This window comes from Rhincodon typus, chromosome 1, assembly GCF_021869965.1.
Source record: "Rhincodon typus isolate 14 chromosome 1, sRhiTyp1.1, whole genome shotgun sequence".
Classification (NCBI taxonomy): Eukaryota; Metazoa; Chordata; class Chondrichthyes; order Orectolobiformes; family Rhincodontidae; genus Rhincodon; species Rhincodon typus.
The window spans coordinates 54,340,893-54,368,258 of NC_063332.1; the positions used below are offsets into that span (position 1 = coordinate 54,340,893).

The following is a 27,366-nucleotide window of genomic DNA, read 5'->3' on the forward strand; positions in this document are numbered from 1 at the left end:
GGCAAGTTTGGGTTCCCAGCAGTGTCTGTGTCTAGCACGGATTCATGGAGGTGGCAGCAGAGGTGTGTTTGAGCCTAGTACGAGATCTGGTTGCATCAGCGAGGTGGGCCTGAAGCAGACTCGTGGTAGCAGTGGAGTTGAGTTTGGACTGGTGTGGTACCCAGCTGCATCAGTAGTGTCTGGATTGGCAAGCTCCAGCAAGGACTGATGGTGACGAGGTGTTGGTGGAGGCGAGATGGCACCAAAGAGTGGCGAATTTCGTTCCAGTTGCAGCAGGATGGTGAAGGGGACTTAGGCCTGGCCACCAGGCCCATGGCCCATGACAGAGTACTTAACAAGAAAGACTGTGAAGTTGAATATTTTCTTTATTTCTTCATTTTCTGCTTTTATGTTTTATGGTTTAGTTTATTTTTCTGTGTTTTAAGAGAGCAGCCAGAGAGCAGCAACACTGTACTACACTTTTCACAATATTTTGATACAAGAAACACGTGACAATAAATAAATCAAATAAATAAAATGAAGTTTATTGGCATCAGGTCAAGCATGGACAAGGAAATCTCTTGTTGATTATAAAATAATGAGGGTATTGATAGGGTGAAGAGTCAAGAACTCCTCACTGTCCAATAGAAGACAGAGGGTGGTAGTACCTGGAAAGTATTCAGCCTGGAGCTCGGTGACCAGTAGTGTTCTGCAGGGATCTGTTCTGGGACCTCTGCTCTTTGTGATCTTAATAAATGACTTTGATGAGGAAGTGGAAGAGTGGATTAGTAAGTTTGTCGATGACATGAAGGTTGGCGGAGTTGTGGACAGCGTGGAGGGCTGTTGCAGGTTGCAACGGGACATTGACAGGATGCAGAGCTGGGCAAAGAAGTGGCAGATGAAATTCAACCCAGAAAAGTGTGAAGTGATTCATTTTGGAAGGTCGAATTTGAATGCAGAGTACAAGATTAATGGCAGGATTCTCGGCAGTGTGCAGGAACAGAGGCATCTTGGGGTGCACGCCCATAGTTCCCTCAAAGTTGCTACCCAAGTTGGTAGGGTTGTAAAGAAGGTGGATTGTGTGTTGGCTTTCATTGGCAGGGGAATTGAATTTAAGAGCCGTGACGTTATGCTGCAGCTCTATAAAACTCTGGTTAGACCATGCTTGGATTTTGTGTTCAGTTCTGGTCACCTCATTATAGGAAAGATGTGGAAGCTTTAGAGAGGGTGCAGAGGAGACTTACCAGGATGCTGCCTGGACTGGAGGGCAGGTCTTACAAGGAAAAGTTGAGGGAGCTATGACATGTCATTGGAGTGAAGAAGGATGAGAGGTGACTTGATAGAGGTGTTCAAGATGATGAGAGGCATAAACAGAGTGGATAGCCGGAGACTTTTTTCCCAGGGCGGAAATGACTATTACGAGGGGGCATAATTTTAAGGTGATTGGAGGAAGGTATAGGGGAGATGTCAGAGGAAGGTCCTTTACACAGAGAGTGGTGGGTGTGTGGAATGCACTGCTGGCGGTGGTAGTGGAGTCAGATACTTTAGAGACTTTTAAGTGACTCTTGGATAGGCACATGGATGATTGTATAATGTAGGGTATGCAGGGTAGTTTGATCTTAGTCTGATAATAGGTCGGCACAACATGGTGGGCCAAAGGGCCTGTACTGTGCTGTACTGTTCTATGTTCTATGTTTTCACCAGAGTAAGGGAGCCCAAAACTAGTGGGCATAAGTTTAAGGTGAGAGGGAAGGATTTGAAAGGGCCCTAAAGGGCATCATTTTCATGCAGAGGATGGTGCGTGTATGTAATAAGCTGCCAGAGGAGATGGTGGAGACTGGTACAATTACTGCATTTAAAAGGCATCTGGAGGTGAACATGATAGGAAGGGTTTAGAGGGATGTGGGCCAAATGCTGGCAAATAGGACTAGGTTCATTTGGGACATCTGGTTGCGGTGGACGAGTTGGACTGAAGGGTCTATTTCCGTGCTGTACATCTCTATGATTCTATATCCTAGGACTCTGCTCCCCACTCTGCAACTGGATCCTCGACTTCCTGACCTGCGGACTGCAATCAGTAATGATGGGTTACACATTTCTTCCACAATAATCCTCAACACCGGTGCCCCGCATAGATGTGTACTCAGTTCCTTACTATACACGCATGACTTTATGGCCAAATTCAGCCTTAACTCTATTTACGAATTTGCTTATGATGCCACTGTAGTGGGTTGGATCTTAAACAATGACGAGACAGAGTCCAGGAAAGAGGTAGCGAGCTTAGTGGCATTGTGTAAAGACAACAATTTCTCCCTCAGTGTTAGGAAAATGAAGGAGACGGTCATCGACTTCAGGAAGTGGAGTGGAGGACGTGCCCCTGCCTGTATCAATGGTGCTGAGCTGGAGATGGATGAGAGCTTCAAGCTCCTAGGAATAAATATCGCCAATAATCTGTCCTAGTCCATCCACATTCACGCTACAGTCAAGAAAGCACACCAATGACTCTACTTCCTCAGAAGGCAAAGGAAATTCAGCATGTCCACAGTGACTCTTACTAATTTTTATAGATTCACCATAAAAAGCATCTTATCTGGATGCCTCACAGCTTGGTATGGTAACTGTTCTGCCCAAGACCGCAAGAAGTTAGAGTCCATCACGTAAACCAGCCTTCCTTCCATTGACTCCATCTATACTTCCCGCTGCCTCAGGAAGGCAACCAACATAATCAAAGATCTCTCCCACTCCAGTTATACTCTCTTCTACCATCTTCCATCAGGCAGAAGATATAAAAGTTTAACATGCACCAACAGGCTCAAGAATGGCTTCTTCCCCGCTGCTTCCACACTAATGAATGGACTTTTCATAAATTCACATTGCACCTTCTGCACCTTCTGTGGAACTGTAACACTGTATTTTGTTCTATTATCGTGATGCACTTATGTGAGGTATGATTTGTCTGGATAGCATGCAAAACAATGCTTTTCACTGTATCTCAGTACATGTGAAATAATAAATCAAACCAAACCAACACTACTGACTGAGCTGGTTGTGTTCTCGATGATATAGTTGCTAGACTGGGTCTGTAGCAGATGTTTGTTGGAGTTCCACTCATTAAGGGAAGTGGAAATATACTATCATACGCCTGACTAGTGCCTTTTAGGTGGTGGACAGGCTCTGGGGAGCCAAGAGCTGAGTTACTTGCTGCAAGATTCCTAGCATCTGAGTACTCTTGTAGCCATAGTATTTATGTGGCTAGTTAGTTTATTGGCCAGTTCAGTTTATGGTCAGTTGTGACCCCAGGATGTTGTTGATGGGCTATTTAGCAATAGGAATGCCATTGAATATCAAGGGGATATAATTAGATTCTCTCTTGTTGGAGATGGTTATTATGTGGCACTTGTGTGGCACGAATGTTACTTGCCACTTGCCAGACTAAACATGGATGTTGTGCAGGTCTTGTTACATTTGGACATGGGCTGCTTCAGTATCTGAGGAGTCATGAGTGGTGCTGAACATTGTACAGTCTTCAACGAACATCCCGACTTCTGACCTTTATGATGGAGGGAAGTTAATTAATGAAACAGCATAATATGGTTGGGGACCAAGGTTTAAGTTAAAGGGGGAAAGTTTTTAAAGGAGATGTGAGAGGCAAGTTTTTTTACACAGTGGGAGTTCAGTGCCTGGAATGTGCTGCCAGAGGACGTGGTGGAAGTGGACACAATAGCAATGTTTAATAACCACCTTGATGGATCTATAAATAGATAGGGAATAGAAGATAATGACCCACGTGGAGACAAAAGATTTTTAGGTTGTGTGTTAGCATAGTCTTGGTGAGCCAAAGGACCTGTTTCTGTGCTGCATTTTTCTTTGTTTTTTCTTTTTTGTTAAGTGTAAATTTCTATAACAGAAGTGTATCATGTCTCATACATTATAGCAACCTTGTCATAAAATAACATGTACAAAGATCACTGAAGATGGCAGTTCAGGTAGATAAGGTAGTGAAAAAGGCCTTTGGCATGCTTGCCTTCATTAGAAGGGGCATTAGGTATACGGATAGGCAAGTTATCCTGCAGCTTTATAGAACTTTAGTTAAGCCACACTTGGAACGTTGCATTCAATTCTGATAACTATACTATCAGAAGGATGTGGATGCTTTGGAGAGGGTACAGAAAAGGTTTATAAGGATGTTTCCTGGTATGGGGGATTTTAGCTATGAAGAAAGGTTGGATAGACTGAGTTTGTTTTCACTGAAATGTAGGAGGTTGAGGGGTGACCTGGTAGAAGTTTATAAGCTTTTGAATGGCATTGATAGAGTGGAAAGTATGAGGCCTTTTCCCTCGGTGGAGGGGTCAATTAATAGGGGACACATGTTCAAGGTGTGGGGGGAGGGGGCATGGAGAGGTTAAAGGAAATGTGCGAGGCAATTTTACACGCAAAGGGTGGTGAGTGCCTGGAATGTGCTGCCAGAGGAGGCAGTGGGAGCAGACACAATAGCAGCATCCAAGAAACACCTGGACAAATACATGAAGAGGAAGGGAATAGAGTGATTCGGATTCTGTAAGTGAAGACAGTTTTAGAAGGAAGGGCAAAATGTGTCAGCACAGGGTTGGAGGGCTGAAGGGCCTGTTCGTGTGCTTAATGTTCTTTGTTATTCAAAGCCTTTATCAATTCACTATTATGTTTTTCACTTTGATGATACCTAGTAGCATTTATTTTCTTACAGGTTGCAGAGAGAAAAATGGATGCATGTTGAGGTGGGCAATATAATTAGGATGGAGAATAACCAGTTTGTAACTGTAAGTAACAAATAATACTTTCTCCTTGCCTCCCTTCCTTGTCTTCATGTCATTACTTCAATATTTTGGTGATAGTGAAGGAACTGGCCTTGCAGCCTGGAGCCCTGAATTTCATTCCCGCCACTGCAAATTGAGAAATTGAGTTTTTAAAAATCTGCCGATTTATGGACTGGGAAATATCATGAAAGATGTACTATTTCTGAAATGCTGTTGGGTGATTTTTGTTTATTATGTGGCCATTCTTTTTCCTTTTACTGGGTGCTGAAGTTTCAAAATCTTATTGCCAGTTTATTCCCACATACTCTTCCAAAGCTCTACTTCCAGCTTATAAATTCGAATGATAAGTCGACAAGAAATAGTAGCAGGAATTCATTGAGCCATTTGATACTACTCAATAGCATCTTGGCTGATTTAATTGAATCTTTCACTTCGTTTTCTTCCTTCTTAACCTTTGACTTTCTTGTAGATCTGCCCAACTCCGCCTTGAATATATTCAATGATCCAGCCTCACTGTGGAAGAGAATTTGAATGACCTTATGAGAAAAGAAATTTTTTCTCTTTCAGTTTCAACTGGAAAATTCCTCTTTTGTGTACTGTGTCCACTAGTTTTAGATTTCCCCCAAAAAGGGGAATCATGCTGTCAGTATGTACTATGTTAAAACCTTACATATTCTTTTGATTACCTCTGATTACTCTAAACTCTACATTTTGTTGGGAAAGAGGGTTTCCTGGATTAAAAGCCTCTTTTTGCCTTTTAAAATTACCCTTGTTGCTTTCCTCCCAGACTCAGAGGTTCCACATTGGATTCCATCCAAATGGAAAGCCAGAGGAGAGTGACGTTCTGGTCTGACATTCGTTTCCGGGATTTTCTCAATCTTGAACTCTGGTGCCCATCTCCACCTGCCTGGAAAATTTCTGCCCATTATTTCAGGTTGAGGACATTTGAAAGAGAAAGTGGGGTAGAGAGAATAAAACAAAAGACAAAAGGGGTCATAGTTCAAAGCAAAAGTAATCATATATTCTGCTATATACCATCATCTCTATTTCCTGCCTTCTAGCTTATCACAGACCTTCCATTATGTTTTCCCCACACAATTTTCCTTATTGTATACTTGCTTAAAATCTGTACACCTCTAACTTTTTCCAGTTCCCAGGAAAGGCCATTGATCTGAAATTTAAATTTTGTCACAGATGCTGCCTGGCCTGAGTTTTCAAACAAGCTCTGTTATTCTATCCAAACTAGTTAAGATTGTCAGATAGAGCTAATGAAGGTTGGTTTTGAAAAGATAAGGAAAAGATTCATCCGATAAATCAAGAGATTGAATGGATATGTTCAAGTTCATGATAGAATTGGTTATATTTGGTCCATTAAAACACAGATTTTGTATGTTTTTTCCATTTCATGCTCTGTTAAAACATAAAGCGTAATTGTACTCGTGAAGAATAAATTGTACATATTGTAATGGATGCTTGTATTTCTATTTAGGCAGACTTGCTATTATTAACAAGTAGTGAACCATACGGCCTGACTTACATAGAGACAGCAGAGCTTGATGGGTAAGTCAATTTCAAAGTTAAAAGTCCTTCCTACTATAATGAAGTGTAATTTATTAAGATTTATTTGGTATCAAAGCAATTTATTTCCTGCATACCTTCATGTTTATTTGTAGAAATATAGAATTCTACTGCACTGAAGGAAGTCAGTTCCCTTGAATTAAGAAAGTTGGTTATCTGATCAGGCTGTTTAAAATTGTTGTCTAATTTTATAGGATCTATGCAGAGAAAAGTATTTTTTAAGAATCCAGGACCACAGGGATATCACCTTAAAATTAAAGCTTGGTCTTTTACGAATAAAATGAGGAAACACTTTTTCACCAAAAGTGTAAAAAAAATTGAACTTTGTCTCGCAAAGTCTGTTTGCTGCTGAATCAATTGAGATATTGAAAATGAAGACTTTTTGTTAGGTAAATGTATCAGGACTCTGAAATAAGGGTAAATAATTGTAGTTCAAGTATTGGTCAGACATGATTCAACAAACTGGAGGAATAGGCTTGAGGGACCAAAGGGATACTGCCTGATGTTATGGTCCTTTTGATGCCCTGAACCAGATCTCTGAAAGGGTTACTGATTTAGAACTGTTGCCATTTCATTGATTCTGTACAGCTTTATATGAGTTATTTTTAAATTTTTTTTGTCTTCTCATTTAAAGGCTTATATGAATTTTGGTCAGACTTTCAATGTCCTGTCAACTATCTGCTTCAAAATAAATTGCTTGTAACTTCTTCAATTATTTTGATGCCCTCTGTGCAAAGTTAGAGACAGTCCAACAGTTTGAGATTTTCAGCAGTTTTTCAGGTTGTCACTCTGCGAAGACAGAGGCATCAGGCAATATTTAAGGAAAAATAGTGGTGTTGAATCGGTCAGAGATGGACAGGCTAGAAGAAAGAATGCTCCGAGAAAGGTATTCTCTCCATCAGTCATCTTAGCTCCAGGACATCTCTGCATATGTTCCTTAGGATAATATCCTTGATCTAACCATCTTCAGCTGCTTCATTGAGGATATTTGCTGAAGATTGCACAATGTTTCATTTCATTCATTACTGCTCAGACGACTGAAGCAGTCCATGTCCAATTGCAGCTCAACCTGAATAATATCCAAGTTTGGGCTAACAATTCACAAGTAACATTCACGCTACACAAATGCAAAGCAGTGACCATCTTGAACAAGAAAGGAGCACACGATTGCCCTTTGACATCAAATGGTATTACCATCACCGAATCCCCCACAATCAACATCTTGGAGGTTACCATTGGCCAGAAGCTGAACTGGGCACTGCATAAAGGGCACTGTATAAATACTGTGGCATCAGAACCAGGTCAGAGACTATGATTCCTGCACTGCGTAACTCATTTCCTGAATTCCCCCTAATCCTGACTGTGATTTATAAGGCACAAGTCTGGTATATGGAGAATACACACACGCGCGCACACACATGTCTGGATGGGTGCGGCTTCAATACATAGTGGTCTGATTTGAAGATATCATTCTTAAGCCTGCCACCACACTACAGTTTCACTCTTCTGCTACGAGTTGCAGTGTAAATGACAGCATTTAGATTTGATCTGTCATTAGCATCAAAGGCTAGGTTCCCTGAAAAATAATGTTTATAACATGAAGATAGTCAGCTGAGAACCTAATCAAATTGCTTGATGACATAAAATGGAACTCAGCACTCAGAGGCTATATCCATTGAAATTGGACAGTAATTTACAGATTTTCCCCACTGACAGATTTCGACCTCTGTTTGATTTTTGAAGACCTATCCCGATTCCTGCAATCCTAAAGGTCCCATTCTTTGTTGTCTACTCGTTTGTTTATTCTTTCATAGGATTTTGGACCAAGGCGGTAATTAAGTCAAGAGCTCTGTTGCCCTGGTGGAATCCAAACTGAACATCATTGAGGTTATGCAGTGTAGGTGCTTTCTGTCAGTGCTGTTCATGACGCCTTTCATCATTTTGCTGATGATTTGAATATAGACTGGGGTGGTAATTGGCTGGGTTGGATTACTCCTGCTTTTTGTGAACAAGACATACCTGGACAATTTTACTCATTGCCAGGTAGATGCATCGTTGCAGCATTGGAACAGCTTGGCTAGTGTTGTGACTAGTTCTGGAGTGTAAATTCTTAGTACTCTTGTAGGAATGATGTTAGGGCCCTTAGTCTTTCAGTATCCATTGCCTTCAGATGTTTTTGATTATATGTGGAGTGAATTAAGTTAGGTAAAGACTGTCATTTGTAATCTTGGCAACCTCAGGAGGAAGCAGAGATAGATAATCCACTCAGCCTCTTTGGATGAAGCTTGTTGTAAATGCTTCAACCTCATTTTTTGTACTGGCGTGCTGGCCTCCATTATCATTGAGAATGTGGATATTTGATAAGCTTCCTCCTCCTGTTAGTTGTTCGTTGTTCACCACTGCTCTTGGCTGGATGTGGCAGTCTGCAGAGTTTAGATCTGAACTAGAGATAGTAGGAACTGCAGATGCTGGAGAATCTGAGACAACAAGGTGCAGGGCTGGATGAACACAGCAGGCCAAGCAGCATCATAGGAGCAGAAAGGCTGACGTTTCGGGCCTAGACTCTTCATCAGAAAAGGGGGAGGGGGAGGGGAAGGGGGTTCTGAAATAAATAGGGAGAGAGTGGGAGGCGGATAGAAGATGGATAGGGGAGAGGATAGGTGGAGAGGAAACAAACAGGTCGAAGAGGCGGGGATGGATCCAGTAAAGGTGAGTGTAGGTGGGGAGTTAGGGAGGAGATAGGTCAGTCCAGGGAGGACGGACAGGTCAAGGGGGCGGGATGAGGTTAGTAGGTAGGAGATGGGGGTGCGGCTTGAGGTGGGAGGAGGGGATAGGTGGGAGGAAGAACAGGTTAGGGAGGCGGGGACGAGCTGGACTGGTTTTGGGATGCGGTAGGGGGAGGGGAGATTTTGAAGCTTGTGAAATCCACATTGATACCATTGGGCTGCAGGGTTCCCAAGTGGAATATGAGTTGCTGTTCCTGCAACCTTCGGGTGGCATCGTTGTGGCACTGTAGGAGGCCCAGGATGGACATGTCGTCTGAGGAATGGGAGGGAGAGTTGAAATGGTTCGCAACTGGGAGGTGCAGTTGTTTATTGCGAACCGAGCGTAGGTGTTCTGCAAAGCCGTCCCCGAGCCTCCGCTTGGTTTCCCCGATGTAGAGGAAGCCACATCGGGTACAGTGGATGCAGAATACCACATTGGCAGATGTGCAGGTGAACATCTGCTTGATGTGGAAAGTCTTCTTGGGGCCTGGGATGGGGGTGAGGGAGGAGGTATGGAGGCAGGTGTAGCACTTCCTGCGGTTGCAGGGAAAAGTGCCGGGTGTGGTGGGGCTGGAGGGGAGTGTGGAGCGGACAAGGGAGTCACGGAGAGAGTGGTCCCTCCGGAAAGCAGATAAGGGTGGGGAGGGAAAGATGTCTTTGGTGGTGGGATCGGATTGCAGATGGCGGAAGTGTCACCTATCCCCTCCCTAAATCCCCACCTACACTCACCTTTACTGGCTCCATCCCCGCCTCTTCGACCTGTTTGTTTCCTCTCCACCTATCCTCTCCTCTATCCATCTTCTATCCGCCTCCCACCCTCTCCCTATTTATTTCAGAACCCCCTTCCCCTCCCCCTTTTCTGATGAAGGGTCTAGGCCCGAAACGTCAGCCTTTCTGCTCCTATGATGCTGCTTGGCCTGCTGTGTTCATCCAGCCCTGCACCTTGTTGTCTCTTTAGATCTGAACTGTTTGTTTTAGGATTGCTCAGCTCTATCACATGTACTTGGCATGCAAGTTGTCCTATGTGCTAACTTCACCAGGTTGACACATTGTTTTTAGCCTGTCTGGTGCTGTTCCATGTATGCCATGCTTTACTTTTTGTTGAGTCAAGGTTGATTCCCTGACTTGTTGCTAGATCTTTTCAAAATCTCTCCCATTTAGCACGCTGGTAGTGCCATACTTCCACCCAAAATACATTCTGTGTCCTTGCCGCTCTGCATGCTTCTTCCAACGGATGTTCATCAGTTGAAGGGAAGGGATTGCAGTAGGTATCAGCAGGACGTCCTCCAACCTGCTGTCATAACTTTATTTTCTATGTGTCTGTGGGGCTTCTGTTATTTTCCTGTACTGTTCATTGCAACACACCACAGTAAGTGTCATTTAGGCTGTTCTCCTTGTGTGAATTTCTGGTTGTGCAGTTTTTTTGCCAAAAATACTGAAATGTAAAGCACAACTATTCTGTCTGTTTTATGAATTTTGTGAATGTTAATTTAATTTTTGTAGGGAAACAAATCTGAAGGTTAAGCAGGCATTAACCGTGACATCAGACATGGGTGACCACACACAGGATTTGGCATCTTTTGATGGTATGTTGATTTTTATTACAAAATTCTTTGTCATTAGTTTTAAAAAGTACATTTCTAGCATCCACAGTTCTTTGTTTTATTTCTCATAACACAAACATTGACTTTAGGTGAATGCTACAGTTACACTTAATAATCTGAAGACTGAAGAATTTATCAAGGATATCTTATGGATTCCAAATTTCTGAGAAAATTATTCACCATATAATCCCTGAATCGAAGGGTGCAGAGGTTTATTTTAAATACTTTCTTTGTATTTTACAGTAATTTAGATCTGAGCCAATCAAGGATTTCAACATTTCCAACAATTATTTTTACTGATAATAAATACTATTTACATTTAGAGATGCTTACAACCTTGTCTATAACTCAAACTTCAGAATGTTCACATTCTCTGCTCATATGCCTCGTATCATTCTTTTTGGAAAAGGTAAGCTCCCTGTCTTTCAATGAACCAAATAAATCGATGCAACAACTTCTTCAATGTTAGAAGCCACAAGTCCCATTAGCATTTCAAAATGACCTTTTCAGTGCATGCACAGTTTGATTCGCACTTCAGGATGCAACGTGGTCACCACTCTGAGCTGCCTTTATCTATGTTTGATCTGATACCATGAAATTCCGTGGGGTCTGGAGGGAATGTTGAGCACTCCTAGGACAATTCCGTCTTGACTGTATATCACTGTGCTGCTATCTTTGTCCTGTTGGTGGGAGAGGACATAACTCGGGATGATGGCTTTTGTGTCTTGGACATTTTTGTTAGGTATGATTCTGTGAGAATGACTGTCAGGCCATTGATTGTTTTTCCTATTTTGGCACAAAACCCCAGACCTTAACAAAGAAAACGTTGAGAGTCAATGTGGCTTTGTGTACTGTTGTCATTCTGATACCTTGTTCGATGGCAAATGGTCAGTCTGGTTTCATCTTTTTTTGAAACTTTGTCACATTTCAATACAACTGAATGGCCTAGCATGTCATTTCAGAGGCATTTAAGAGTCCAGAACATTCGTGTGGATCTGGACCCCCATGTAGGCCAGGTCAGGTCAGGATGACAGATTTTCTCTCCCTGAAGGAATTGAATAACCTCGACAGGTTTGTACACCACTCAACCATGACTTTTGATAATCATTAGACTAGCTTTTAATTACAGATTTATTATTTGAATTTAGATATTACCACCTGCTATGGTGGGATTACAAACCCATGTCCCTGGATCGTTATTAATCCAGGGATAATACTGCTGCACGACTGTAGTATGGTACAATACTGTACAATGACAATGCTGTACCATAACAATACTGTACCACTTCCCTGTTAATGAATTGGTTGTTAAATTACATGGCTAAACTGATAAAAAGTCTCCTAATTTGAAGACAAGAGAAGAATACTGCTCAGGTAATGTAGATTATGGATATAAAAACAGCACCTCTTTCCTCTTTTCCATCAAATTTTCATTTGTATTAAATAACAGTGTGGAGCTGGAGGAACACAGCAGGCCTGGCAGCATTAGAGGAGCATGAAAGCTGACGTTTTGGGTCGGGACCCTTCTTCAGAAAAAAAAATTGTATTAAGTTGCAATTTAACATTTTTTTCTCTTTACATTCAAGCTTCATTGTCACACTCGGTGCTCCTGCTCTGTGGAGTAGTGAAACCTATTTGCACTTAGACCCATTCTCACTCTCAATCTGCTGCTCCTAACATATGAACATATGAGTCAGGAGAAGGACTAGGCCATTCAGTTCCTTGAGTCTGTTCTGCCATTCAGTAAGATCATGGCTGATCTGATTGTAACCTCAAATCCACATTTTGGCCTATCCTGATAATGTTTTAACATCTTGCTTAAAGAACCTATGTCTCCCTGAAAAATACTCAAGGACTCTGCTTCCGCCACCTTTTTTGGGAGAGTTCCACCAGCCTCTGAGAGAGGAAAAAACACATAAAGCCTGTTTTAAATGGGTGATGCCTGATTTTTAAACAGTTACCCAAGTTCTGGATTTTCTATAAGTGGAAACATCATCTCCATATTTACCTTCTCAAGATTCTTCAGGATCTTATATGTTTTAATAAAGTTGTCTCTTACTGTTCTGAACTCCAGCAACTAAAAGCCCAATATGTCCAGCCTTTCCTCATAAGATGGGCTGTCCATTATGCGTATTAATCAAGTAAACCTTCTTTGAATTGCTTCCAATGGATTTATATCCTCCCTTAAATAAGGTGACCAATACTGTGCATAGTACTGCAGCTGTTTCTCAACAGTGGCTTGTATAACTGAAGCATAACCTCTCTACTTTTGTATTCAATTCCCCACGTAATAACATACTATATTTGTATTATCAATACACATGAATGAGGTGCTGGAACACTGAGGTTGGCTAATGCAGTGCCATCATTTAAGAAAGGTGGTAAAGAAAAGCCAGGATTGATTAAGAAGAGTCAAAATGTCTTTCCCACAAGCGTGAGAAATCGTGTCTTATTAACTTGATTGAGCTTTTTGAAGAAGTGATAGAGAAAACTGATGAAGACAGATTGATGGTTGTTGTCTACATGGACTTCAGCAAGGTGTTTGACAAAGTTCTGCATGGTATTCTGGTGAGCAAAGGTTAGATCACAAGGAATCCAGGGAAAACTAGCCATTTGGATATAAAATTGTGAATATAGAAAGAATGGTTAGTAAGTTTGAAGATGACACCAAAATTGATGGTGTAGTGGACAGTGAAGAAGATCATCGTAGAGTACAATGGGACCTTGGTCAGATGGGCCGATGGGCCAGGGAGTGGCAGATGGAGTTTAATCTGGATAAATGTGAGGTGTTGCATTTTGGTAAGGCAAATCAGGGTATGACTTATACACTTAAGGTTGGGGCCTGGGGAGTGTTGCTGAACAAAGAGACCTTGGGATGCAGGTTCCAAGTTCCTTGAAGGTGGAGTCACAGGTTGACAGGGTAGTGAAAAAGGCATTCAGAATGCTTGCCTTCATTGGTCAGTGCATTGAGTATAGTATTGGGATGTCATGTTGTGGCTGTACAGAACATTGGTTAGGCCACTTTTGGAATACTGCATTCAGTTCTGATCTCCCTGCTATAAGAAAGGTGTTGTGTTTACTTGAAAGGGTACAGAAAAGATTTACAAGGATGTTGCCGGGGTTGGAGGGTTTAAGCTATAGGGAGTGGCTGACTAGGCTGAGACTGTTTTCCTTGGAGCATTGGAGGCTGAGGGGTTACCTTATAGAGGTTTATAAAATCATGGATAGGGTGATCAGCCAAGTTCTTTTTCCCAGGATAGGAGATTCCAAAACTAGAGGGCAAAGGTTTAAGGTGAGGGGGGAAAGATATAAAAGGGACCCAAGCGGCAACTTTTTTTATGCAGAGGGTGGTGAGTGTATGGAATAAGCTACCAGAAGAAGTGGTGGAGGCTAGCACAATTACAACATTTAAAAGGCATCTGTATGGGTACATGAATAGGAACGATGTAAAAAGTTATGGTTCAAATGCTGGCAAATTGATTAATTTAGGACATCTGGTCAGCATGGATGAGTTGGACTAAAGGTTCTGTTTCCATGCTATGCAACTCTTTAACTCTATGAATCTTTCCTAATTACTGGCTGTACCTGCATACTAATATTTTGCGATTTATACATAAAGACACCCAGATCTCAGCAGTCTCTCTCACCTCATCTCTGGAAGTTAGTTTTTTGTCTCTTGTTGGACCAAGGCCTTAATGAGGTCAGGAGCTGAGTGTCACTGGTGGAAGCAAACTGAGCCTCTGTGAACAGGTTACTGCTAGGAAAGTGTTGCTTGATAGCAATGGAATAGATAAGTGTGAGTAGCAGAGTGCAGTGTATTACACTGACACTGGTGGAGTGGAGAAGGTCATTGAACTTTTTGCATCAGTGCTTCCAAGTTCTTCTTACCTTGAAGATGGCACTGACATGGGTGACGATCTTAGACCAGGCTATCATGGTGTGGTGGTGTGGTCTCCTCTGCCGGTCCTCTGGAAAGAGAAGTCCTCTTGTCTTGCAAGGGCCTGTAGGCCACCTCTCAGAGAAATGTGGTGCCAGTCTACCCTTTTCTGCCATCTTTCCTGATTCCCAACACAGATGATCAGGTCAACTTCCAACTGGCAGCACTGCTGCAGTGGACTTTGAAAGATGGCACGGTCCCAATAGTTGCTGGTCTTATGAAGGACCCCACTGAGCAGTGAGTTCCTCCATGAATGGTGAATGGAAGATGGGCTGGCAGTAGGTCATGATTCTTATTGCTGCTCACACTTAACCATAAAATGGTAAAATTCGCCCCTTATTTCTGGAAATTTTCGAACAATTAAAGTTAAATTGATTGATGTTGTTACTTAGCTTATCCTCACGCCCTGTTTTGAGCAAGGGTGTAGCGGGTTCAATACTCTCGTCCTTTGAGATTACCTCAGAGTCTAAGGAGGACTCAGTAATTATGTTCAGTGCATCGTTATATTTTCAACTCTCACTTCCCTCAGTATACTTGAATGCATCTCATCTGACCTCAGTGTCTTGTCAACTGTTAAGTACAACCTATCCAATATCTCCTTTTCAACTGTAACACCTTCTAGCAACTATATTTCCTCCCCTCTCACCAAAGCTTTGGTTGCATCCTTCTCTTTGATAAAGATAGGTGCAAGGTCTTTATTCAGTACTTCAGCAATGTCCTCTGCATCCATGAAAAAAAGAGATTGAAGAACAGAAAGTCCTGGCTAATCAAAAAGGTCTTCTCAGCGAACTCTGTGACCTGTTGCTATGGAACTGTGCTTCCCAGGTTTTAATTTTCTTTCACCTTTTTGTTAATATACATCCGTCTGCGTGTAAGGCTTTTAGAAAGACATTAGAGTTTTAACTAGTAGAGCCATATGTTGATAGTTTGTAGCTTTTTACGTATGATAGGAACTAACTTACTTGTAATAAGTAGCAGTTTGTGTTCAATCAGGAAGCTAGACTGTGTGTTCTGTTAATTTGATTCCAGGAGGATGGTTAACTCGGGACTTTGACCCTGAAATTAGTGAGGATTGTGAATCCGTGCACTTTCCAAGTGGGTCATAACAATGCTTATGGAAAACTTTGGAATTCCCATTTATGTAAACTGACACGCCTGCCACTGTTTCATACTGTCTTTTTGCCTCTCTTCTTTATTCCCCATAGCTTACTTTCAAAGATTCAGGCCCAGATTTCCAGGGAGTTGCGGAAAATGAAAATAATTATCACCTGGAGCCTGCATTCGGAAGTGATTTAGTAGATATGGTAGGATCCATTAAGGAGAAAAGTGGGCTCTGATTTGGACATGGGGAACCTGAACTCAGCAGGGCCTTTTTTCAGTGCTGAATTCAAACTGACCCTATTTTCTCTGGAGCAGTTAGTCTGCAGTTAGTGAGTGCTAAACTTTTAGATTATATTTAAATGCTTATGAAAGGCAGAATAGTATGTACAACTGTCATACTATCAAGATATTTAAATGTCCTGATGTTTAAAAATTGAGAATACAGCCTGCCTATGTCTATGAGCTGAAAATAAACTGTTTTGCAGTTTCACTAACTGTTGATTTGAAGGGGAAACTAGTAGGGAAGAAGATGGAGCAGCATTGGCAGGAATTTCTGGGGGCGTAATTCAGGCAGCACAGCAGAAATTCAACCCAAGGAAGAAGAAACATACCCAGAGGAGGACGAGACAACCAAAGCTGACAAGGGAAGTCAGGGACAGCATAAAAGCAAAAGAAAAAGCACACAATGTGTTGAAGATTAGTGGGAAGCCAGAGGATTTGGAAGCCTTTAAAATCTAGCAGAGGACAAATAAGAAAACAGTAAGCAGGGAAAATATGAAATATGAGGGCAAGCTAGCTAGTAAATAAAAGAAGATTGCACGAATATTTTTCAGATGTATAAAAGGTATGAGAGAGGCAAGAGTGGGCACTGAACTGCTGGAAAATGAAGCTGGAGAAATAGTAATGGACAACAAAGAAATGGCAGAGGAACTGAATAGATGCTTTGCATCTGTCTTCATGGTGGAAGACATCAATAGCATGCCAGAACTTCAAGAGAGTCAGGGGGCAGAGATGAGTGTAGGTGCCATCACTAAGGGAAAGCTGAAAAGTCTGAAGGCGGATAAATCACTGGATGGGCTACCCCAGGGTTCTGAAGGAGATAGCTGATAACTGAGGAGATTGTGAAAGCATTGGTGATGATCCTTCAGGAATCACTGGAGTTAAGGGAGGTTTCCAGAGGACTAAAAAATGACTAATATAACACTCCTGTTTAAGAAGGAGAGAGTCAGAACATGAGCAATTTTAGGCTAGTTAGCCTGACCTCAGTCGTTCGTAAGATTTTAGATTAGAGTATTATTAAGGATGAGATTGTGGAGTACTTGGAAGGGCATGGTAAAATAGGGCTGAATCAGCACAGTTTTGTCAAGGAGAGGTAATTCCTGACAAATCTGTTAGATTCTTTGAGGAGCTAACAAGTAAATTAGACAAATGAGAACCAGTAGATGTGATCTTTTTGGATTCCCAGAAGGCCTTTGACAAGGCTGTGCAGTACGCTGCTAAGTCAGATAAAAGCCCATGGTGTTAGGGGTACGTTACTGGCATGGATGGAGAATTTACTGACTGGCAGAAGGCAGAGATTGGGTAAAAAGAGGTCTTTTTCAGAATGGCAGCCCATGAATAATGGACTTTCCGCAGGGGTTAGTGTTCGGACCACAACTATGCCTTAACAATCTGGATGAAGGAACTGAGGGTATTGTTGCTAAGTTTACAGATGAGACAAGGATAGGTGGAGGGACAGGCAGTGTTGAGAATGCGTGGATGCTGCAGAAGGACTTGGACAGGCTCAGAGAATGGTCAAAGAACTGGCAGATGGAATACAATGTGGGAAAGTGTGAGGTCATGCACTTTGGTAGGAAAAATTAGAGGTGTAACCTACTTTCTAAATGGAGAAAGCCTTCAGAAATCTGAAGCACTTTGGCACGTAGGAGTCCTCATTCAAGATTCTCTGAAGGTTAACTTGCAGGTTTACTTGGCAGTGAGGAAGACCAATGCAATATTAGCATTCATTTCAAGAGGATAGGGTAAATGAGCAGGGATGTGCAGCAAACTTTGTTTTAACTCGTACCTTATCAGCGTGCATTTGATAAACCAGCAAAAATGGTTAACCTCAAATCCTCAAATACTGTGATATAGTACAATATCTGAGTATTTATGCTGTAAATAAAGTATAACAGTGATGTGCATACCTGTTTCTTGAGTTTTCACATTGATTTTGGGAGGTGTGTTGATGTATTTACACAGATTTTTTGAGGGATTTCAATGTCCCAAAACTTTGCTTGGTCAAAGTTTACTGCAGTTACCTTTTGATTATCTGGAATATTTGATCAACTGACCACCTTGGTCTCATAGGTGCCAGTCAGTTAATAAAAAGTTTGCTGTACTGCTGAGGCTGTACAAAGGTCTGGTCAGACCACATTTGGAATATTGTGTGCAATTTTGGGCCCTGTACCTAGGGAAGGAGGTGCTGACCTTGGAAGGGGTCCAAAGTAGGTTCAGAAGGATGATCCCACGGATGAAGGGCTTGACATATGAGCAGCGTTGGGGACGCTAGGTCTGTACTCAATGGTGTTTAGAAGGATGGGGGAACAGGATTGCATTGCAACTTATGAAATACAGAGAGGCCTGGATAGAGTGGACATGGAGTTGATGTTTTCAGGAGTAGGGGAGACTAGGACCCGAGAACATAGCCTCCAAGTGAATGGTCGATCTTTTAGACCTGAGATAAGGAGGAATTTCTTTGGCCAGAGGGTGGTAAATTGAGGAACACATTGCTACAGAAGGCTGTGGAGGCCATGTCATTTGAGTATCTTTAAGACAGAGATAGATGATTAGAAAGGGGATCAGTGGTTATGGGGAGAAGGCAGGAAAATGAGCTTGAGAAACATTTCAGCCATTTTTGAATGACGGAGCACACTTGATGGGCTGAATGACCTAATTCTGCACCCATATTGTGGTTTTATAACTCTGTGCTTTCAGGAAACCACTAATACTGCTTAACTACTTCCATAACCCATATATTCACATCAGTGGATAGTAAATTCACAGTTTAACTGAGAGCTCAATCAGCTAAAGGTTTGGCTTGTATTTGATGTAGCATTATAAACACAACTATTTGTTGTACGATGATTAAATATATGAGGTACATTTAATACATTGGAAGTGATTTTGTTAATGGTAGAGTATTTCGATATAATTTAATCAGTAATAGTTATTTTGACCAAAAACAAAGTTGCTGGAAAAGCTCAGCAAGTCTGGCAACATTTGTGAAGGAAAAAACAGAGTTAAGGTTTTGGGTCCGGTGACCCTTCCTCAGAACTGATGGTGGCTGGGAAAATGTCAGTTTTTTCCTTCACAGATGCTGCCAGACTTGCTGAGCTTTTCCAGCAACTTTGTTTTTGCTCCTGATTTACAGCATCTGCAGTTCTTTCGGTTTTTATATAGTTATTTTGACCTTTATTTCATCTTAGCAGGCTCTTGAGGTTTGCCTGTGGGTACAAGAGAAATGGATGATGGATTGGGACAAAAAGAGAGAGTATAATTTGTTGCCAAGTTTATGTAAGAGTTTTAAGGGGGCATGACTAGGGCATGGGTGGTGGATAAGGCGTCTGTGGGGTGATCTTTAAGAAAACAACAAGTGAATCTTTTGGCTAATCTGCTTCAACACTCGTCAGTCTCTGTGGCTACCTCTGATCTGCATCCAGAGATGGTAGGCCTGATTCCATCCTGTACCTGCCTACACCCAGAATTAAGATTCTGTCAATCAAGGCATTTTTTTTTCTGATGTGGGTGTGCTAAACCTTAACTGTGTTCTTGCCTCAGAGGAAAGATTCTGGTCTCAAAATCGAAATGGTTTGGACAGATCAGTTGGGGAGCAGCTCTGATATATCATTAAAGTAAAATAAAGAACTGCGGATGTTGGAAATCTCAAACAAAAACAGAAATTGTTGGAGAAACTTAACAGTCTAGCAGCTTCTGTTGAGAGAAAATGGTTAATATTTTGAGTCCAGTGATACTTCTTCACAGCTCAGACCAGCTGAATTTCTCCAGTAGTTTTTGCGTTTGTTTCTGACATTTCATTACAGTCTTCACTTCTCATGCCTTAAATTTCGTTATCTTTCTGTAAATTTATTTTTGTCCGATAAGTAAGACCAGGAAGCAAGTGTATTTGATTCTGTTCATTCATATTAATAAAGATTCCTAATTGCATTTGCCAATCTGAAAAGTTGTGAAACCTTTTATTGTCTTGATATCTCTTAAGCCAAGCATGTTTAACATTTTAGTCGAAGGAATGATGTAACCACTTATGTTGAAGACAAAAAGAATGAGATTCTCCTTATAGAGTGAGTTATGTCCCATTCTTCACAGGATCCTCAAATTTTGTTTCATCCTGCCCAATTCTGAGTCCATCTTGCCCAAAATTATGCTTTGACATGATGATGAGATTATCTAGAAAACATTTACTTATATGTTCTTCCTTTTCTATCCTAGGTGAGGTTAGATGTGAAGCACCCAATAATAGGCTGGATAAATTTAAAGGAACACTTACCTACAAAGGAAACAAGTATCCATTAGATAATGAAAAAATACTATTACGTGGGTGCACTTTGAGGAATACGGAATGGTGTTATGGACTTGTCATCTTTGCAGGTAGGTGAAACGCAAGAGGGTATGATTAGTAAGTGACCTCATAACGAATTGGACAATGTAATTCTGAAAATGCCTCTAACCTTGTATGAGCATACCTAAATTCTCCCAATTTACATCTATCAAAAGCCTATATAATTTTTCACTTAATTGATTCTCCCCCTAATGTGCTCTGCGCTGCAGGAAACAATTTCTGCTTCCCTTGACTCTCTAATTAACTGAATATTCTCGACTCCATGCCTGGTAATATTCTAGTTAATGTCCTGCATCCTGTCCACATCCTTCCTTAAGTGGATGCCCTGAACTGTACACACAACCTGCAGCTGGAGAATTGAATATTGCAAATGGAGAAAAGCAGCAGAAAGCTGCAACACAGAGGGACTTGGGGCAACCTGTGCATGAAACGCAGAAAGCTAACACACAGGTGCAGCAGGTATTTAAGGGAATAATGGAATATAGGTAAAATAGTAAATGAAAAGTGAAAGAACCGCAGATGCTGTAAATCAGGAGCAAAAACAGAAGTTGTTGGAAAAGCTCAGCAGGTCTGGCAGCATCTGTGAAGGAGAAAACAGAGTTAACATTTCAGGCCCAGTGACCCTTCTCCAGAACTCTTCAGTGTGTCTAATGGAATATAGGCACTTATTTCAAGTCGATTGGAGTATTAGAGTAGGGAAGTCTTTGTGCAATTGTACAAGGTACTGGTGAGATCATACCTGGAGTATTGAGCAGTTTTGGTCCCCATACTTAAGGAAAGATATTGTTTCATTGAGACAGTTCAGAGACGTTTGACTAGGATGATCCTTTTGCTAAAGTTCCACAGAAGAGACTGCTAGCCAGGTTAGAAGCTCATGGAAGTGAGGGTAGATTACAAATATGGATAGGAAACTGGTTGAGTGGCAGGAAACAGAGAGCTGGAATACTGGCTAAGTACTTAAAGTGGCAGGACATGACTAGTGGTGTCCTATAGGGATCTGTGTTGGAACTGCAATTATTCATAATATTCATTAGCGATTTTGATAATGGCATAAGAAAAATCAAATATCTAAATTTGCTGATGACACAAAATTGGGCAGCATTGTAGACAATGTGAATGAATGATGATTTACTGTAACTTCTACTCTACAATGAATAACATTGTAAAACAAAATGAAAAGCTTCAACTGTCACTATGATCTGGTGCCATTTGAATAATTCAAGAATAAAAAGACAAAACTGAAGATGGTGCCGGAATAGGATGCTCCAGCCGGAGCTCCTCTGCTCTGCCCATTGTTACTTTTTGTTCTGGAGTCTTTTTTTCAAACTTTTAACTTTAAAGTCGGACGGGAATTGGGGAGGTGACTCCCGGACCAGAGACCGTTGCAGTTGTGTGCCAGATCAGGCTGATGTGGGAAATGAGTCCTGGAGTCGAGTCCCAGACTGGAGACTGATGTAGGGAGGCCGGTGTGGAAGATGCATTCCAGACTGGATGCTGGTGTGGGAGGGGAGTCCCAGATCGGAGTTCGACGCAGGGAGGCGAATCCTGACCAGAGGCCGGTGTGTGTTTGGTGGGAGGGTTGGTCAAGTCCTGGACTGGAGGCCATTGCGGGGAGGCAAGTCCCAGACTGTCACACGGAAGCATGGCCTGTACAGACTGGAGGCAAGACTTTGAGTTTTGAAGCCTGGTGTGGTCTGGAGACTTGGCCCAGTACAGTCTAAAGTCTAGGTGCTGGCATGGACTTTTGTGAAAAGGACTGCAATTCAAGTATTTTTCCGTTTTATTCTTATGCTGGACATTTATTTATTATTCTTTCAATCTTGTACCTAATACTTAAATAACTGTACCTAGGTATCTTGTACCCAAGACAGTGCCATAAGTGGCAACATTGCAAACTTTTCACTGCACTCAGCAGCAGAGTGAAGCCCAACTTCACTCTGCCACCTCTATCATGAGTCCTGAGCCCTGACCAGCAATACCCATGCTGCCACCTGCACCAGACCCACCAACATCAGAATTGCCACTCTCCAGGTTCCATCTCTTCATCGCTGGGCCCATCCTGCCAATGGGCCACCAATGCTGGGTCTCTTGCTGTACCCACATTCATCCTGCAACCATAACCCCTGGCTTCGCTGCCTCCACTGCCTCGCAGACAACCAGAAGACGCCCGCACTGGGCCTACCACAACCATGAGTCGCTGCCACTGCCATGCCAGTAATCAGGAGTGTCCACTTCAGGCCTACCACAACAAGGAGTCCCTGGCTCCGCTGCCACCACCGCCTTGCTGATGCTTGGAGTCTCTGCCACGGGCATACCACACCGCTGTCGCTTCAGGCACCTCCTCGCCGACGCCTGGATTTCCCTCTCTGGGCCCACCACATCAGGAGACCCTGGCTCCACCACCAGCCCAGCTGCCGTGTCATCAAGAGTCCTGCTCCAGCTGCTCTTCTCTGCGATGACACCCTTCCCCTTGCTTCAGATAAGCAAATGTGAGATTATCCATTTCGGACTGAAAAAGAATAGATAAAGGATTTTTTTCAGAAGGTCCATAGTTAAATACAGTGGATGTCTAACGAGATTTGGGGGTCCAGGTATATAGTTCTTTAAAATGCCACAAACATGTGCAGAAAATAGTCAAGAAGTTTAATGAAATGGTGCTGTTCATGTCTAAACCTTTAATACAAGGCATGATGGGTGTCAGAATAGGCTCCTAAGCCAGAATCTGTCTGCTCCATTCGTTTCTTTTCTTCTTTCTTTTCTTTTTCTTCTTTTTTCTCTGTACATACCTCCATTCTTTGGACAGCATCAGAGGTGGAGAGTTGAGCTGGCACAGACTCGAGGGACCCCCTGGCCTTGTGGATGCTCAGCGCAGAACTCGAACGACTCCCATCTTTGAGAAAGCCCAGCATGGATTCCCTGCTTTAGAAGGACTGTAATGCTGAACTTTTATCTTTATTTGTTTATTTTTCTAATTTATACCTAAGGTTTTGTACCTGGGTATCTTTGTACCTAAGATGGTGCTGGAAATGGTGACTTTGTACACTTTTCACTCTACTTTGATTTGATTTATTATTGTCACATGTTTCTAAGTAGTGAAAAGTTTTGTTTTGTGTGTAGTACTGACAGATCATAATGTCCAAAAATTATAGGGTGATTGAACAGAGCGAGGAATACAAAGTTACGGCTGCAAAGAAAATGCACAAAAAACAGGATCAATATTAGATTTGAAATTTGAGAGGTCCTTTCAGAAGTCTAATAACAGCAGGGAAGAAGCTGTTCTTGAACCAGTTGCTACATGTAGATAAGCTTTTATATCTTCTGCCTGACAGAAAAGATTATAACCAGCATGGGAGTGGTCTTTGATGATGTTGGCTGTCTTTCCGAAGCATTAAGAGGTGAAGATGGAGTCAATGGATGAAAGTTTGGATTGTGTGATGGTCTGGGCTGTGTTCACAATTTTTCTGCAGTTTCTTACGGTCCAGGGCAGAGCAGTTGCTGTACCAAGCCATGATGCATCCAAATAGAATGCTTTCTATGGTGCATCTATAAAAGTGAGTGAAAGTCCTTATGGACATGCCGAATTTCCTTAGCCTGCTGAGGAAGGAGAGGTGTTGTTCTGCCTTCTTGATGTTAGCGTCAACGTGGGTGGTCCAGGATAGTTTGTAGGCGTTCATCACTCCCCTAGGAACCTGATGCTCTCGATCATCTCTGTTTCAGCTCCATTGATGTAGATAGAGGCGTGACCTCCACCTTGCTTCCTGAAGTCGATGATCAGCTCTTTAGTTTTGCTGACATTGAGGGAGAGATTGTACTTGAGTACATGTGACAATAAATGGGGCGGCACGGTGGCTCAGTGGTTAGCGCTGCTGCCTCACAGCGCTAGGGACCCAATTTTGATTCCAGTCTCGAGCGGATGTCTGTAGGTTTCCTCCGGGTGCACCAGTTTCCTCCCACCATCCAAAGATGTGCGGGGTAGGTGGATTAGCCATGGTAAATTGCCTCATAGTGTCCAGGGATGTGCAGGCCAGGTGGGTTAGCCATGGGAACATGCTGGAGTATACGGATGCAGATGTTATGCTGCAGTTATACAAAACTCTAGTTAGACCCCACTAGAATACTGTGAGCAGATCTAAGCACGACAACTTACCACAGGGAGGCAAATACCTAGTGGTATTGTCACTGGACTGTTAACCCAGAGACCCAGATAATGTTCTGGGGACCTGGGTTCAAATCCTGCCACAACGGATAGTGGAATTTGAATACAATAAATATCTGGAATTATGAGTCTAATGATGACCATGAATCCAGTGTCGATTGTCAGGAAAAAAAACCCTGGTTCACTAATGGCCTTTAGGGAAGGAAGCTGCTATCCTTACCTAGTCTGGCCTACATGTGACTGCAGACCCACAGCAATGTGGTTGACTGTTAACTGCTCTCTGGGCAATTAGGGATGGGCAATAAATGCTGCCTAGCCAGTGACGCCCTCGTCCCATGAAGGAATACGAAAGATGTTTTGGCCCTGGAGGGAGTTCAGTGCAGGTTTACATAGATGATACCTGGACATAAGAGGTTAAGTTATGAGGGGAGAGTTGATAAATTAGGCCTTTATTCTCCAGAATTTAGAAGGTTAAGGGGTGATCTAATCAAGTTCTTCAGGATATTAACAGGGAAAGACAGGGTAGATAAACTAATTCTACTGATTGAAGATTGTAGAACTGGGGACATAAGAATTAGGGCCAGGCCATTCAGGAAAGATGTTAGAAAACACTTCTACATGGACAGATTAGGGAAGTTTGGAACTCTTCCTCAGTTGATGGTGAATGCTAATTCAGTTGTTAAATTTAAATCTGAGACAATTTTGTATAAGCAAGGGTATCGAGGGATATGCCATGATCTTATTGAATGGTGGAGCAGGCTCAAGGGACTGAAATACCTACTCCCATTCCCATATCCCTACAAGTTTAGAAAAATGAGAGGTAATCTCATTTAAGCATAAAGGATTCGTAAGGGGCTTGACAGGGTAAATGCTGAGAGGTTATTTTCCATCAAGGAGAGTCAAGGACCAAAGGGCATAGTCTCAGACCAAAGGAGTACCAATTTAAGACTGAGATGAGGAAGAATTTCTTCACTTAGATCGTCATGAGTCGATGGAACACCTTGCTGCACAGCACTCCAGGGGCAGAGTCCTAGTGTATATTTAAGACTGAGATAGATGGATCCTTGATCAGTAGGGGAATCCAGGGATATGGAGAAAAGGCAAGAAAATGAGCAAGAGGAATATCAGATCAGCCATGTTCCTGTTTAATTGTGGAGCAGGTTTGAAGGGCTAAATGGCCTACCCATTGCCTTATTTTTTATGGCCTTATGGTTTTACGGTCTTAGCTGAGGCCTAACAACTAATTTGTACAGGTTTATCATATTTTCCTTAATATCTCCCTTTTTTTCACATTCTCTGCATCCTATAAAGCTAAGAATTCTGTAATTTATTTTTAACTGTAAAGTCAATGAACCATTCTGAACTTAGTATTTCTTACATATAATTTATCAACATTTATTTCAAGGGCAAGACACAAAACTAATGCAGAATAGTGGATTATCAGCTTTTAAGCGAACTAATATAGATCGACTGATGAATATTCTCGTTTTGTGGGTAAGTGCATGTTATAAGTCCATTAACTTTCTTCAGGCTCAATTGATATCATATACACAATCTGTGATGGGGTGTATTGCGAAGTTTGCAACAAATCTTTTGAATGGAACCAACTAAGTGGTCAAATGCAGCCTTGATGCCAAGAACAATAATTCACCTCACCTCTGGAACTCAGCTTTTCTTTCCCTATTCGATCTAAGGCTGTAAAAAGGTCAGGAGTTGAGTAGCCTCGGACATCAGTGACCAGGTTATTGCAAAGCAAATACTGCTTGATAGCAATGCTACTCACACCATCTATCACTTTTACTATGATTGAGATTAGAATGATGAGGTGGTAATAGCCTGGGTTGGATTTCTTCAGGTTTTTGTCTACAGAATTAACTGAGCAGTTTTCCACATTGCTGGTAGTTACTACTTTTGTAGCTGTACTGGAATAGCTTGACTAGGGTTGCAACATGTTCTGGAGCACATCTTTACTGCTATTGTAGGAATGTTGCCACAGCCTTCGCAGTGTCCAGTGCTTTCAGCCATTTCTTGATGTTACATGAAGTGAATCAAATTGGCTGAAGACTGGTACCTGTGAATATTGAAACCATGGCAGGAAGCTGAGATAGATAATTCACTTGGCACTTATGGCTGAAGATTATTGCGAATGCTTCAGTGTCATCTCTTGCCCTGATGTGCGGGGCTCATCCATCGTTGAGAATGGGGACGTCTGTGGAACCTCCTCCTCCTGTGGGTTCTTAGTTGTCCAGTACCATTCATGACTACAAAGCTTAGCTCTCATCTGTTGGTTGAGGAATTGTTTAACTCTGTCTGTCACTTGCTGTCAATGCTGTTTCATGTGCAAGTAGTCCTCTTTTGTAGCCCCACCATATATCTGTTTCTGTGCTGTATGACTCTGTGACTCCTCAATTTTAGCTATGCCTCCTGCGCTCCTCAGATGTGCAGAATAAAGGTCAGCTTTCATTAAAAGCAAAAGCATGGGAACAAGATGAATACACTGTGGGAAAGAATGAATATCAAAATGGATAATAAACTGAAATAGTTGAACTCAATACTGAATCTTACAGGTTGTAAAGTGCCTAATTGAAAAAATGAATTGTTGTTCCCCTAGCTTGCATTGGGCTTGACTAGAACACTGGAACAGTCCTAGGACAGGAATGTGAACAAGGGAACAAGATGGTTTATTGAAATGGCAAGCAACCAGGGTCATGCTTGCCATCAAAAAGGTGATTTACTGCAAGTTGGTGACCCAGAGGAGATTGCATTGTGAGCAGTGAGTAGAGTAGACTAGACTAGAAGTACAACTAAATTACTGTTACAACTGGAAGAAGTGCT

The 27,366-nt window shown here is 42.1% G+C and overlaps 1 protein-coding gene across 1 annotated transcript in view; it reads left to right on the top strand.

Moving 5' to 3' along the window:
- atp8b5b (ATPase phospholipid transporting 8B5b) overlaps positions 1-27,366 on the top strand; it is a 253,067-nt gene that overhangs the window by 77,961 nt on the left and 147,740 nt on the right. Inside the window, exons 7-11 of the mRNA XM_048600294.1 lie at positions 4,703-4,775; positions 6,262-6,332; positions 10,619-10,701; positions 20,246-20,404; positions 25,937-26,025. Coding sequence (XP_048456251.1) covers positions 4,703-4,775; positions 6,262-6,332; positions 10,619-10,701; positions 20,246-20,404; positions 25,937-26,025 — 475 coding nt within the window. The remainder of the gene's footprint in view (positions 1-4,702; positions 4,776-6,261; positions 6,333-10,618; positions 10,702-20,245; positions 20,405-25,936; positions 26,026-27,366) is intronic.